The following is a 14,160-nucleotide window of genomic DNA, read 5'->3' as shown; positions in this document are numbered from 1 at the left end:
TCGGGTCGCTAGTGATAAAATCTATAGGGGAAACAAACAGAAGGCAATCAAACAAAGAATGACGAGGTGTACCCAAGTAGGCCAACACTCAACAGGCTTAAGATTCGGAAGTGAAACTTCCTTTAACAGCTGACTTGCAAGCTACATCATCGGAGTGGAGCCCCACATCCTGGCGAATTGTATGCCAAATCTATTTGTGAATTGGAATTCCTCGTCAAAAAAAAAAAGAAAAAAGAAGAAAAAAAAATCAAAAGCACTCCGTATATACATGATAACCCTCTTGCCCATTACCAAATCACAGAAAAGAAAATGGAGGGAAAAAATAGAGAGAGAGAAAGAGAAAAAAGAAAAAAGAGAACAACGAAAGCAGAAATCCAAAGAAACCAGGGTCATATCCAATCATTCATAGCATGTCCAGTGCCTGACATGAGATTTTCCGAGAGTCGATCTCTGCACTCGGGCATTTTGGAGGAAACAATAAAAATACAAGGGCTTCGGTGAGGAAACAAATGCAGGAGAAGCCCGAAAAGGGCTTGGAAGATGGTGGGAAATGAGAAAAGATTGGAGAAGAGCGTGGCGGCAGTAACTTCGTGAGGGAACTGGAAGCGCTGGCTTCAAAACTACTCCAAAGTCTATCAAACTTGGCTGTTTTGCTTAGTGTGCTTCACTGTTCGTTGGTCGGCCGAGAAGGTCGGGCCAGGTTCACCGTCATCTTCTGCCAGATCTTCCAAACCAATGCCAGAGCCGTTCTCAAGGTCGTACGAGTGTATAAGACCCTCCCGATCACCGTGACCATTGAGGAAGATGCTGGAGGAACTCCGACGGTGGGGATCGGTGCTTCGGCGGGATTGCATGGATCGTCGAGTTTGGAAGCTTGCAATGCCATCGGTCGGGACCCCCTCTTCGTCAAGCTTAGAATTAACCAGAGCATGACCATCAGGATCATGACGGGAGAGATTCAGCAGGTAAACCCCGGTAAAGATGACCAAGAAGCCACAGAGCAAGGAAATGGTGTTGACGGCATCGGTAGTGTTGAATCCTTGGAAAAGAATGAACGAGGCGCAGAGTGTGAAGGTCGTGAAGGTAACGTAGTATAGAGGGTTCACACTTGAGAGGCGAGAAATGTTAGCGTTCTGGCATCACTCTGATTTCAATGGTGTTGACTTACATTGAGGTCGAAAATGAGTTCAATGCCTTGTTAAAGTAGTTCAACTGGGTGAGAATGCAGAAGCCGGTAACAATAGCGAAAACATAAGTGGATGCATTTCCAAACTGATTGTTACCGCCGAATGTCAATTTCACCGCGATTCCGAAGGCTTTCATCGACATCACGGAGACCGAACCAACAGTGGAACAGATTGAGATATAAATGAGGGGGTTCTGCTTTCCGTAAAGCGGGGCGATTCGATAGATCATGACGGTTGAGAAAATCGCGACAAATAGGCAGTATAGCAGGAAAGCTAGGGAAATGAATTAGCTTAGATCCCCGGAAACATAGAAGGAAAGTCGCGAACATACGTGCTTTGACAGCAAATGCGAGGATTTCATCGATGCGCTCAACCGGCTTGTCAGGGGGCGCATGGAGGACAATGACGACGGATCCGAGAAGGCACATGGCACAGCCCAATTTGCCTAACTTTCCTAGCCGCTCATCGAGGAAATATGAGCCCAAAACCGCACTTGAATGATAGTCAGCAGGGTCCCAGCCACACGATGGAGCGAAATGCATACCCGATTAAAACACTCAACGCTCCGAGCGGAGTCACTAGAATCGCGGGCGCAAATGCGTAGGCGGCGAAATTGGCGATTTCTCCGAGAGCAACTGTTGCGGTGCAAATGTTAGCGGTTCCAGTTGCGAGGTCCAAATTGGATGTTGGTGATTTCCGTACGTGTGACGACACCTCCCCACCAGATGGGACTCTTCAAGTATGAAAATCCCTCGCCCTCGAAGCCGTGTTGTTCGGAAGCGTGCATTAATCCCTGAATCCAGCGTATTAGCATATGTATCTCTGCCAAACTTGTGTTCGTCGCCCATCGCCCATCGCCCATCACTCTTCGTTCCCAACCCAGGCAGCGATGTAAGGACTTGGGTCGGGGGTTTCCGAGGTTGAACGAACCTTTTTGGTGACCACGAAACTCGTGCCTGATTGTGAATCACGTTAGATGTAGTGTTCAAGGTGCTGTTGAGGAGTGGTGAGATATCTTACCAATGGCCATTGTTGATACGATGGCTAGTATTAGCCCGACATATCTATTCCGCGCGCATTGTTAGAGTCTGGCCACCTTGTCCATAAAACATCGGAGAGGATGGTCCGGGGAAGCGCATGTGCACATACTTGTCTGGAAGCATGTTGACGGTGGATTCTCTCTTAGGAGCCGGTGCTCCTACTTTCAAAAGGCCTCCAGTGCCAGCTATGAAGGTCGGGGGGCGGAGATGAACGGCCCGTTAAACGAAGGGATGCGGATGTAGCGCAGCGAAAGGAGCAGGAAGCGACCGAGGATAGAAAGAAACGACGAGCCAGCCCGAGATTTCTGCAGGAGATGTGATGAGTAAGGGGATGGAGATTGCGGGTGTTGTGCCAGGTGGTGAAAGGCAAGATTGGTGCCTGCGTGCGGTGGGGTTCCGTTTCGAGACTGGGCCGATCGGGACGCGTAAGAGAAACGGCAGAGCTGAAGGTGGTACTTTCCAGTTGGCCTTAGTTTTAATGCTAGCAATTGGTTTACTTTTTTTTTTTCCTTCTTTATTTAGCGGTTGAGTGGTTTCATTGAGGATTTTTGATTTGATTTTTACATTCAATTTGGCTTCTACTTTTTAAAACCCCGAAAAAAAAAAAAAAAAAGCCAAGGCCCGATGGTTAGGGTTGTGCATATCATATAAATGCTTGGACCCTGAAGTTCTTGGTCATTAAGTGGCGATCGTCGTTTCACGATCTCACACACCACCGCTTTCGGCTGTTGACTATACTTAGAAGTTAGAGCCATGTACGCCATGGATCCACTAATGAGCTTTCGGGGGAAATGAGTTGAAATTAGATACCGGATACTGCTATGTGGGAACTATGGGAAATGAGAAATGAAACCTTTCATTCTTCCACTCATACCGTAAACACTCTAGGGATCTACAGTTGATTTCATATTTCCGGGTGATGCACGCATAATTTACTTGCCACATCCTGTACATAGTAAATTGGAACGTTCAAGGGCTATTGTTGTTTGATTTTAGAATCATACCTAAGAAGTCGAAGAAAGCACTTAAGTATTTCATGAGCAATTAATTATGTGTAATTTATAGATGACAAGTTTCAATAAAGAATCAAGAATTCCATTTTCGGCACCAGATGGTATGTAAGAATAGAGGATGCTTATTGCACCCTTTACGCCAGATCCAATGTGAATAGAAAATTGCAATGCACGCTCCAACCAAAATCCACCATCAACGCCGAGCTCAACTTTTGGATCAAAATGGTATCTCGCGGGAACAAAAAAAAAACAAAGAGACCAGTGGGCATCCCGTAACAATACACGAAAAGAATACATAACATGACAAAACCAGGTGTTGTAAGGCTATCTCTAAACGCCCCGGAATGGCGTGGGAAGAAAGAAGACCCAAAGGTCAAAAGAAGGGAAAAGTATGGGGGTTATTGGACTTACCTAGCTCTCATCTGTGGCGTTAGAATTCCAAACAACTCCACGGGTCGTCACCGTTGCTGAAAATGGTCAGAATTAGTAGTGTCATGCCGAAACTGGTGGAAACAGCAGGGCCACGACATCCAGAAAAGATCGGATCTAGGCCTGTCGACAAAGAGAAAGTTTAAAAGACACGTCGTGGCCGAAAAAAAAGGAGAAACGTTGATTTACGAAGGTCGCCGACGCTTGATTTCGGGGGTGGTGGCTTCCGTGAGTTCCCACTCATCATCCTCCTCACGAGACCGCTTGACGGTGAGGTTGTCAGGAGCATGAGGGTCAGTAGAAGAGGGATTTATTTCACCCAACTCGGTTTCCTCCTCGGCATCCAATTCGGGATCATAGTTGTATTCGTCTTCGTAGGATTCCTGATCATCGCCGTCGTCCTCAAACGTGGTAGCCATAAAGTCGTCCCCAAAGTATTCGTCATCGACATCATCGGTGTTCTTGGATTGATTATGCTGATCATTCTTGGCAGGACTGATTAAATCCTCAGCAATTCCAAGGAGGTTATTCTCAGGCTCTGGGGTTTGCTCCGGCAAGGGATGTTCTTGAATCTCCAATGTGGATTCTGATTCCTGGTAGATACCAGGGTCGGCAGTATCTTCAAGGGCACGCTCGGAGTCATGATCATCATACGCCGGAACTTCCAGGTCCTCGGTGGCGTCTTCACCATGCTGGGAGGTGGATTCAAGGCCTTGGGCACCACCCTCATGAACTTCGGCATCAGATTGCGGAATGGGAGCACTAAGGTCAGCCACTTCCAGATCATCAGCACCAAGGAGCTCGTCGTCATCAAGCTCTGCGTCATTAGAGCCTTGGTTGTCCTCGCCGGTGGCATGATGCTCGGAATCTTCCTGAGTGACTTCCACGGATGCTTCCAGGGATTGATCGTTTGGTACAGGCAGCTCGGAATCGGGAACCACTGTGCCAGTAGACTCGGTTTTTGGGCCCTCGGGATAGTCCTGTTCTCCACTATGACCCATATTATCATATCGATCGTCTTGGTAATGATCTTCTCCGTCGTATTCTTCTTGGTAAGTCTCATTAGAATGCAAACCAGGTTTTAGGTTGGCATCAGCATCAGTGAGACCGGACTCAATGTGAGCTTCATTCACTACGCTTTCCGAGTTTTCGGTTTCCCCAGAGTCATCTTTTGCGTCTTGACCGGGCAAGTTTGTTTCATGAGGGGCAACACCCTCATCAGGCACGCCAGACTGATCAGTCTGCTGATCCTGTTTCAATTCATCACCTGATTGCTCATGAGTGTTGGCAGTCTCATCGGTGGTAAGAGGTTCTTCGTCATAATCAGCCCACAGTTGGATCTGAGAAAGGCCTTTGCCTTCTTTGGCAGCGGTATCAAGACTGGCTAGTTCATGATGAATAGCGGATCTGCTGGAAAGGTTTAGATACAGAGCGTCTGGGTCGTGGATTCCATCATTATGGCAAAGGCGAAGATAGATATCCAAGATCTGATGCAAAGTGATTTTGGATGTATTCGAGGAGTCCTAAATGCGAGTTAGCACCTTGAATCCAATAGATATTGAATATAACCAGTTAGGAGTGAAACATACCTCTGTTATTTGAATACCAAGACTATCGATATCAATAACGAGAGTATCATGCTCGGCAATATTATCCAAAAGCACCTCACGAAGAGAGTTGAACAATCTACCAACGTTGTCATAGGCGACACCTTCGTCATGGAGGAAAAATGTTTCCGCCGAGTCTCCTTCTAATGGTGGGAACAAGGAGATCTCATTATCCTGATAAATGACCTTGACAGTATGCAGAGACTCGTCATCATGAGCATTCTCATGCTCTGCTTCGTTTGAAACATGGGTCTCTTCATGCTCAGCTATCACAGGGTCTGTCTTAGGCGAAAGGGCCTTGGAGGTTTCCAAATCTTCAGTCTGGCTCTCAACCGGATGATCGGGAGCGTGTGGCTCTTGGACACCCGGAATCGCGCTTTCCGTGACTTCGTTAGTGTCCTCACCAAGCTTGGTTTCCTCTTCCAGTGCGGTATCGTTTTCATTCTGGATGGGTTCGGCAATTTCCGGTGGCTGGATTTCTTCGTTTTCAATATTTTCCACATCTCCAACTGGCGCTGTTTCTTGCAAGGATTCACTAGCTTCGAAAATGGGCTGCTGCTCAAGCTCCGCAGGGAGGATGCCTGAGGGTGGATACTGAGTTTCCTGGCTGTTTGTAATGGCCGTTTCCGGAGCCAGCTGGCTGGGCTGGCTCAGTTGGTTCTCAATAACAGAGGTAGGCTCAATATTGATACTAGGAACAGCGACATTGGGGGTTTCATCGGTATCACCTTCCAGCATATCTGCCTCGTAGGTTATATTGTCGTCCTCATACTGGACTTCAATATCATGATCTTCATCTGCCAGGGGATCGATATCAACCATGGATCCTTCGGAGGGTTCATCAACCATGTCGGCATCGTCTGTCGCGTCATTCGGAAAAAGAGATGGTTGAGAGGTGGGTTGAAAATCATCCGCACCCATCATGTCGCTGTCCATGTTGGATACATGATCCTCCATAAGATCGATATCGATATCAAAGTCATCAGCTTGCCCTTGGTATGGCGAAGCCATCTCAAGGTCCTCGCCAACAGGGATCTCCATGCCGGAAGGAAGTAGGGAGGAGGTCGTTGTCATGACCGACTAGAAACGCGTCGAAAGTTGAGATAAGGGTGCGTGTCGCGAGAATCGGGGGGTACGGCGTTTAGAACGTCAAAAGCATGGGGGGAAGCGGGGAGTTGGTGAAATTCGAAGTGGTTGTAAATCTTGAGTAATAATACTAGTATGAATCACCTTGTTTTCGGAGAACGAAGTGAGACAATAAAATGGGAAGTACGATATAATATGGGGAAGGAGTTTGAGGAATACAAAGAGAAAGGGAAAAAAAGTTGCTCACTACCTGACAACTAAGCGAAGGGGGGAGCGGGCGGTGAGCACGGACCAGGCCGTGAAAGAGAACAGAGTAGCTTGCACTTGGTGGTCTAACTAAACACCAAACAGGGGCGTTGTGATTCTTGATTTCGCTCTGAATACCACCACCTCAGCGCTTTGACATTGGTTTCCTTTCCCTCATAGCCACTACTACTTCCACAAGTTTCACAATGGTAAATCTATCCTTGCCCCCTTTCTTCCTTTCCAGTGTCCTTCCCCCCGCAATGACTTGAACTAACCCGGTCTACTCTCTTGACAGGTCGTTCTTGCAGCGTCGATATGCACTCGCGGAGGCAAGGCAGTCCTGTCGCGCCAATTTCGCGAAATTCCCCGGTCGCGAATTGAGGCTCTTCTCGCCTCGTTCCCTAAGCTGGCAGACTCAGGAACTCAACACACCACCGTCGAGCAAGACAACGTGCGCTTTGTCTACCAGCCTTTGGATGAGCTGTACATTATCTTGATCACCAACCGCCAATCCAACATTCTCCAGGATATCGACAGCCTGCACCTCTTTGCTCAGGTTACCACAAGCATTTGCAAGAGCCTAGACGAACGCGAGATCGTGCGCAATGCATTCGAGTTGCTAAGCGCATTCGATGAGTTGGTGACCTTGGGTTACCGAGAGAACTTGTCATTGTCACAGATTAAGACATTCCTGGAGATGGAGAGTCACGAGGAGAGAATCCAAGAGATTATCGAGCGGGTAAGCTTGGATCATGACACGGCGGCTGATTTTAAACTGACACCAGTAAACAGAACAAGGAACTGGAGGCTAGCGAGGAGAGAAAGCGCAAGGCGAAGCAATTGGAAATGCAGCGCAAGGACGCCGCTCGTTCAGGCCGTAGCGCAGCCCAGCGGACCCCATCGTATCCCGTTTACACACCTCCCGCCCGCCCATCGGTGCCCGATACATATGATTCTTATGAGGCAGAGAAGAAGAAGACTTTCGCAAAGTACGTTTGGTTGTCGCGCAAAGGAAACTTATTTGAGCATGGAGTTAACAGTGTGAATCTATTAGGCCTCTCCCATCACGCGGAAAGGGTATGCAACTTGGCAAGAAGTCCAAGGCAACTGATATCTACGAGAAGGTCCGAGGCGATATGGGTCCCGAGCCCGAGGAGGACACCCCGCTGGTTACACCCCAAGTGTCTACACCAGTTCAAGAACCCATTTCAGCCCGTGAATCCCTCACAGCGGACCGCGAGCCAATTCATTTGACCATTGCCGAGACAATTTCTGCAACTCTTACTCGTGAGGGTGCCTTGAAGGAAATTGAAGTCAAAGGTGACCTTCAGCTTCGTATTTCGGACCCGGCCTTTACAAAATTGCGTCTCGATCTACAGGCCAACCCCACCCATGGTGCTCAGTTCCGAACCCACCCCAATGTCGACAAGGCCCTCTTCACCAGCTCCTCTATAATTCAACTAAAGGACACCTCCAAGCGATTCCCCACTAACAACGCGATCGGTGTTCTTCGATGGCGTGTGGCTAGCTCGGCCGACAATACTGATGTTCTCCCCATTACATTTACCGTGTGGGTGAACAAGGGCTCCGACTCCACCACCGTCACTGTCGAATATGAGCTCACTGGTAGCGACAGCCTGCGCGATGTGGTTATCACCATCCCATACGGTGACTCAGAGCCCGCAGTTGCTAGCTTTGATGCGGTATACGAGGTCTCGGGTGACAGCCTTGACTGGAACCTCGGTGCCGTTGATGAGTCGAACCCCAACGGTAGCTTCGAGTTTGAGACTACCGACGGTGACGAGGATCAGTTCTTCCCCATGAGCGTTCGGTTCACAAAGTCGAAGCCATTCGTGGATGTTGATGTCACTGATGTGTCGTTGCTGGAGATGGAGGGTGAAAGTGCCGGCTTCTCTAAAGACGTTCGCAGTGTTGCCGAGAAATTCGTGATCGTTTGATCGTGAGAGTGAAATTGTATAGAGTCAGCTACTAATGACGTTTGGATTGTGGTTTCCTGACATTTTTGCTTCTAAGATCGTGTTCGCAGCCCGTTTTCTTGTTTTTAAAGACCTTTGCCTTATTTCAAGGCTGTGTCTTCTTTCTACCAAAAATTGACACATTTAACTTATTACTCAGAACTTTCCAAAACTACCTTGACGATTTTTCGATTTCGGTTTCGGTTTCGATTTCGATCTCTCGGTCAATTCTTAACATCTCCGTAACTCAATCGCTATATCCGCAGTGATGAAAAAGTCCGATCATCCCGGTGTAATCCACGACGTCAATATTATGAACATTCGGAACCTTTAGCAGTTTCCAATCTTTTACTCGATGAGGATACCCCTTCCCAACAACTGAATCAAGAAACTTCCAGTACCTTGCCCCTTACCCACGGTTTGCTGTAACCATCATCGAATCAGGCATTATGAAGCTAACGAACGACCAGGGGACTGTCAACAATCTTCGACGCCACCACCTAAGTAACGTCAGATTGACTTTATGCGTTTGAGTCTAGGCCATGAATGCTACTTCGAAGGTAGTGCGAGCAGTTTCCCTAATCGGAAGGACCGCTTTCAATTAAACTGAATTGCAACCACGTCTGAAAGAAAGGCCCATCGCGATATTCCATACCTCGGCATTAGTGAAATCCTCCTAATAGCCGGTGAATTGGTGCTGATTATCTCCTTTTCCCAAATAACTGTCGGACTTTATAACCTGTCGGTTTCTTACACCGATATACAGGTACCGCAACCAGTGGATAGATGCTGGGGGATTGATTCCATGGTTTGACCAATATGTGGGCACAATCAGATCGAAAGCTTTGGGATGCAACCTGCACCGTTGGTTTAATTGTTGATGGCAAATAGCGTGATTGAATCAAGATGTGAAAAGACCTCAAATTCGCCTCATTGTTTATTGGTTCCTGGGGCGAATGAGCTGTTGAACGCTTGTTTACTTTGCTCGGTGGCTAAATTGACCGAACTTACCGAGATGCTCCCGAGCTGTCCGTGTCATTGCTGGAAGATCAAGAACGCAGAGTTTGGGTCGTCGATGTAGCCAGACCCAAATGAGTTCAATCCTAGCAAGGAATGTACCATTGCTTTCATATTGCGGATCTTCCAGTGGTTTTATAATCCCAGATACTCCCGTCACCAGGGCTTGCCTCATTGCTATTTTGATGCTGGCACTATCGGGGTTTGCCATTGCACATCCAAGGTATGCTGTTTGATTCAATGAAGAAACATTTGAACCTTGAGGCGCTATAGGCATTTCGGAAATCATACTGACGAGGCCTCGATCCAGTTCTGCAAAATCCGCTGGCATAGAATAATCTCTGTTCTTCATGATGAGTAGCATCTACCTTCCATCATGGACGGAACAGCAGAACCTATTCAAGCTATCGTGTACGGATGCGGAAACGTGTGACCAACTCACTAGCATGGTACGAGAATATCGCATCAAGAAAGATTCATAGCTTCATCTGATTTTATCCATCTAGGACACCCACATTTCTTCTTTGCAAAGGACAGACTCTGAATTGGGTACAAAAAAGATGGCCATTCCACGCCTTGCGGAAGGAACAGAGTCGGCATTTACCTCTCCTGGTCGATTCCACCGCCGACACGTCCGTCGAGCATGCGAGTCGTGTCGACAAAGAAAGACTAAATGCACCGGAGACAAGTCTGGGTGTCGCAATTGCCGTGAAGCTGGCATTATCTGCTGCTATACTGACGGCAAGCGAGAGAAGTCCAAACGGTGAGCAAGATCCTGCACAATTCTTCGATGATATGCCTCTGACTCATTTGCTTCATCTCACAGGCAGCTGGCCAGCTTATCGGCAAAGGTGAATGCTTATGAGGATGTCATCAAGAGACTTAGTAGTCGATTCGGTGTTTCCGATGAGCAACTTGTTAACATTGCGTTGACAGCAGTAAGCTTCGTGATCTCTTTCGAACATATTGGGTCTTTTCTCTAATAAGATTTTAGAGTGCTGCTCCGGACCTTACACTTAACGGGGATGGAAATGGCAATGGAGAGCAGAACACCTCTTTGGACTCAGAGCCTCCGCCATCTCGACACTCGCCCACTACTCCTATGGATCTAGTCGACCATACAGATGAAGACTTCAATAGAGATGAGACTGCTCGTGCAACTGGATTTATTGGTAAGAGCTCGGAAATAAACTGGCTCCAGAAGCTCGGTAAAGAGGTCAACAACGAGTCTGAAGGCTGGTCTGGAAGAATGTCAAACTCAGATGATGTCAATGGGTTACCATCTCCCACGTTGACGCCCCACCCGGATAACCCCGTTGATGCTCTAATGGCGTCTGCGAACTTTTATCTTGATGACATGGATATACCAGGTAAAGATAAAGTTGATGCACATGCTGTCCCGTCACGGGAGACTGCAACAAAACTTCTAAATGCGTATCTTACCTCGGTCCATCCATCTTTTCCAATCATTGGCGTTTCTACGTTCGTCTCTCAGTTCCAGGTCTTTTTCAGTCAACCAATGTTGAAGCCAGGAGATAAATGGCTAGCTATACTCAATCTAATTTTTGCAGCCGCAGCCAAATATGGACAGTTGACCAATGCGGACTGGAAAGAAGGGGAAGATGACCACGAGCTCTACTTTGCACGAGCAAGAACTTTGAGTTTAGAAGATCAGCTCCTACATCATCCAGACCTACAGCAGCTACAGGTTGAAGGTCTTGCTTGCTTGTACATGATTTCTTCTGGACACATTAACCGGTACCTAAATCATCCATTTCCAACTTGAAGGCCTATGCTGACCTCTTGCCTCAGAGCATGGAAATTGTCCGGAAGTGCCGTTCGAGGGGCATTGGCACTTGGCTTACATTTACGCAATGTGGGATCTTGTACCTCTGATACCTCGAAGGAGGTCCGTTATCGCGTCTGGTGGTCTCTATATAATGTTGACCATCTCCTTTCTGTCATGACTGGACGTCCGTCATGCATCATCGACAACTGCTGCACGACTCCACTTCCTGTACCATTCGACGAAAGTGACTTCCAGAGAGAAGAGGTCGCCCAACTAATCAGCACTACGGGAAGGGCCGCAGTCAGTCCTCTAGACCGGATGTCTCTCAGCAACAGTGCGGCAAGCCTCGAATCAAACGCAGATTCCGACACCAACGACACACCCATGGAGACCGACACAAAGATGAGTCGAGCAGAATATCTCAAAAGTCTACCGCCATGCGTGTCACTACACTTCCTCCAGTTGACATCCCTCAACACCATAGCCAAGCGGATGACGGTGAAGCTCTATAGCCCCGAGGCACTGCAAGCACCTTGGGCCAGCACCCAATTTACAATCCAGAGTCTAATGCTTGAAATTGATTCCTGGTTCATGAATCTTCCTTCGGCATACGACTTCACCTCTACACAGACCTCGCAATGTCCCCTGGGCCAACGAATGGGTCTAGCATTTTTATTTTACAGCACCAAGATTGGAATTACCCGTCCTTGCCTGTGCCGACTCGATCCATCGCCAGCCGAGGGCGATAAAACCCACGAGTTCTGCAGCAAAACAGCCGCGGAGTGTGTGGAGTCAGCGTGCCATATGCTGACCTTGTTCCCGGATACCCCCGATGCAGCACTGCTACACCGCATCTCTCCATGGTGGTGCACACTTCACTACTTGATGCAAGCAGCCACTGTGTTGCTACTGGAACTTGCCTACCGGGCGCAACATGTCCCCGAAAAGGCGATCATGGTATCAAAAGCAGCCAAGAAAGCACTGGACTGGCTCTCAACGCTATCCGAATCAAATATCGCATCCGAGCGAGCCTGGAAGCTTTGCAATGGTTTCCTCCGACGATTGGTTCCCGATGTGGAGATAGATATGGATGAATTATCGGGCAGCGACAATGAAGAGTCATCCGCAGCCTCTCTACTCGATGCAACAGATCTTGCTGATGCTGCTGCTTTCCAAGACGATCAACCCGTGGAAGAGATTGCGTTTGACTCATCTTTGACTCTACCAACTGCTGCTGCCACATCCGCTGCGGAAATTGCTGCGGAGATGGACTCCCTTGCTTGTTCACCGATGGACCAGGCTGGTACGTCGCTTGCCATGCCTGTATCCTGTAATCTTGAACCGGATCTACTGGACTTCATCAAGCCAGAGAAATCAGCTTCTGATAGAAGTCCCTACGATAGTTACTTCCCCTATGACCCTGCGACGGGCCAAATCACGGGCTCTTTTTTCCCGACAGGATCGAACTTGGATTTTGATCTGGGATATACCTGGCCTGATCCTGTTTGCTGAGTTGTTTGTTTCTCTACTCAAAACTTTCTTCACTGACGGTGATTGACAAGAAAGGAGTGCAATTGATAGAAGGTTATTGCTGTCGATCAAATTGCCATATCTGTAATTCTGCTGATTTATGATTTATTGTGATTTATTCTTGATATTGTATCAACTCACAAATAATTGAGGCGGGAAGGGAAAAGTTCGTCTTTCATGCGAAGATTATTCAAATGTTTAGAATGACAAGAATGCACTGCTTCCCTACACATTAATTTGCTAGGTCGCTTATCAAGACTAAATGGGTTTTCTTTATGTTATTGGGATTCAATGAAATGTTCAATAGGCTTGAGTTACTGCCCGATTCCTATTATCTCGATCTCAATGGTGATACTCGTGCGTAGTAACCATATTCTAGGGCTAGCCACAGCTGGAAGGAAGTCTAGACCAGTCTTTTCCTCGTACTTCATAGAACACCATCATTATGTCATATCTTCATGCCAAGAGTATGGATTTTGGGGAACTACAAGTGACGTTAAACTACGTGATAATTACAGAGAACAATTGAATGATGCGAATGCGCATAAATTACACATAATGATTGCAGGCATAAATGGTAGTACATGAGTTGTATTTCCTATGTTCAAAGGAGATTTCCTGTTTTAGAGTGTATGGGCTGCCGCTTTTAAAGTGATTAGTGAGGCGCGAGTCAGTTCAAGGTCGCGTGGCCAGTGACTAAGCGTCGGGGAAAAACAGAGAAAACGCGAAATTAGCTAATCAGCATTCGCTCGCCTATACTCGCCCAGAGTAGAAAGGCGTGGTAAGAGCCCCATAGATACCTCCATAAACGAGCCACATGGATCCACAAGCCAAGTTCGTTGTTGGATCTAGAACTCTAAAATTTCACCCTGAGACTGAAATACACACCAATTTGGCCGAGCTACGTTCCTGATCCGCTATCCGAAAGCTTTGAAATGGGTTGGAGCTAGCCTATTAGAGCAGCGTTCGCCTACTATTGCACCCTTTTTCCACCATAGAGTCGGCCACTCCGGTTATCAAGATCGGATGGATCATCTGTGCGGCGTCTCGTGAGATAGTCACAAAGCCAAACAGCAAGTTTAAAATAATTAAATGAAAGAACTTTCCTCCGGCTTTCTCCCCGTTCATCAGTCCACCTTGTCGCTCATTCTTTCTCTCTTTTTCGTTCTTTCTCATACCCCTGGAAGTGACATCTCCCTGAGGCCGATCATTCTTTTAGCGTCTCATAGATCACTCTAAA

General features: G+C 47.5%; 4 protein-coding genes across 4 annotated transcripts; 2 read left to right on the top strand and 2 right to left on the bottom strand.

Annotated features, from left to right (window-relative positions):
- Positions 1 to 635: 635 nt before the first annotated feature.
- N7466_001169 (DUF803 domain membrane protein) lies at positions 636 to 2,217 on the bottom strand (the record flags this gene model as incomplete). Its single annotated transcript, XM_057160567.1, has 7 exons — positions 636 to 1,107; positions 1,169 to 1,460; positions 1,519 to 1,679; positions 1,732 to 1,822; positions 1,890 to 1,980; positions 2,118 to 2,143; positions 2,208 to 2,217. 7 exons carry the CDS (start codon positions 2,215 to 2,217, stop codon positions 636 to 638), a joined length of 1,143 nt encoding a protein of 380 aa, XP_057026815.1.
- Positions 2,218 to 3,854: 1,637 nt separating this feature from the next.
- N7466_001168 (uncharacterized protein) lies at positions 3,855 to 6,350 on the bottom strand (the record flags this gene model as incomplete). The annotated part of the gene is made up of 2 exons (XM_057160566.1): positions 3,855 to 5,192; positions 5,259 to 6,350. 2 exons carry the CDS (start codon positions 6,348 to 6,350, stop codon positions 3,855 to 3,857), a joined length of 2,430 nt encoding a protein of 809 aa, XP_057026814.1.
- Positions 6,351 to 6,814: 464 nt separating this feature from the next.
- On the top strand, positions 6,815 to 8,566 carry N7466_001167 (coatomer subunit delta; the record flags this gene model as incomplete). The annotated part of the gene is made up of 4 exons (XM_057160565.1): positions 6,815 to 6,817; positions 6,904 to 7,347; positions 7,401 to 7,597; positions 7,663 to 8,566. 4 exons carry the CDS (start codon positions 6,815 to 6,817, stop codon positions 8,564 to 8,566), a joined length of 1,548 nt encoding a protein of 515 aa, XP_057026813.1.
- Positions 8,567 to 9,954: 1,388 nt separating this feature from the next.
- On the top strand, positions 9,955 to 12,902 carry N7466_001166 (CeGAL family transcription factor; the record flags this gene model as incomplete). The annotated part of the gene is made up of 5 exons (XM_057160564.1): positions 9,955 to 10,050; positions 10,108 to 10,364; positions 10,428 to 10,539; positions 10,596 to 11,359; positions 11,414 to 12,902. The coding sequence occupies 5 exons, from the start codon at positions 9,955 to 9,957 to the stop codon at positions 12,900 to 12,902; spliced, it is 2,718 nt and encodes a 905-aa protein (XP_057026812.1).
- Between the last annotated feature and the right edge of the window lie 1,258 nt (positions 12,903 to 14,160).

Source organism: Penicillium verhagenii (assembly GCF_028828195.1).
Source record: "Penicillium verhagenii strain IBT 33310 chromosome Unknown utg000002l_segment0_segment0, whole genome shotgun sequence".
NCBI lineage: Eukaryota > Fungi > Ascomycota > Eurotiomycetes > Eurotiales > Aspergillaceae > Penicillium > Penicillium verhagenii.
The sequence above is the reverse complement of the archived record's forward strand: the minus strand, read 5'-3'. Positions and strand labels throughout refer to the sequence as shown.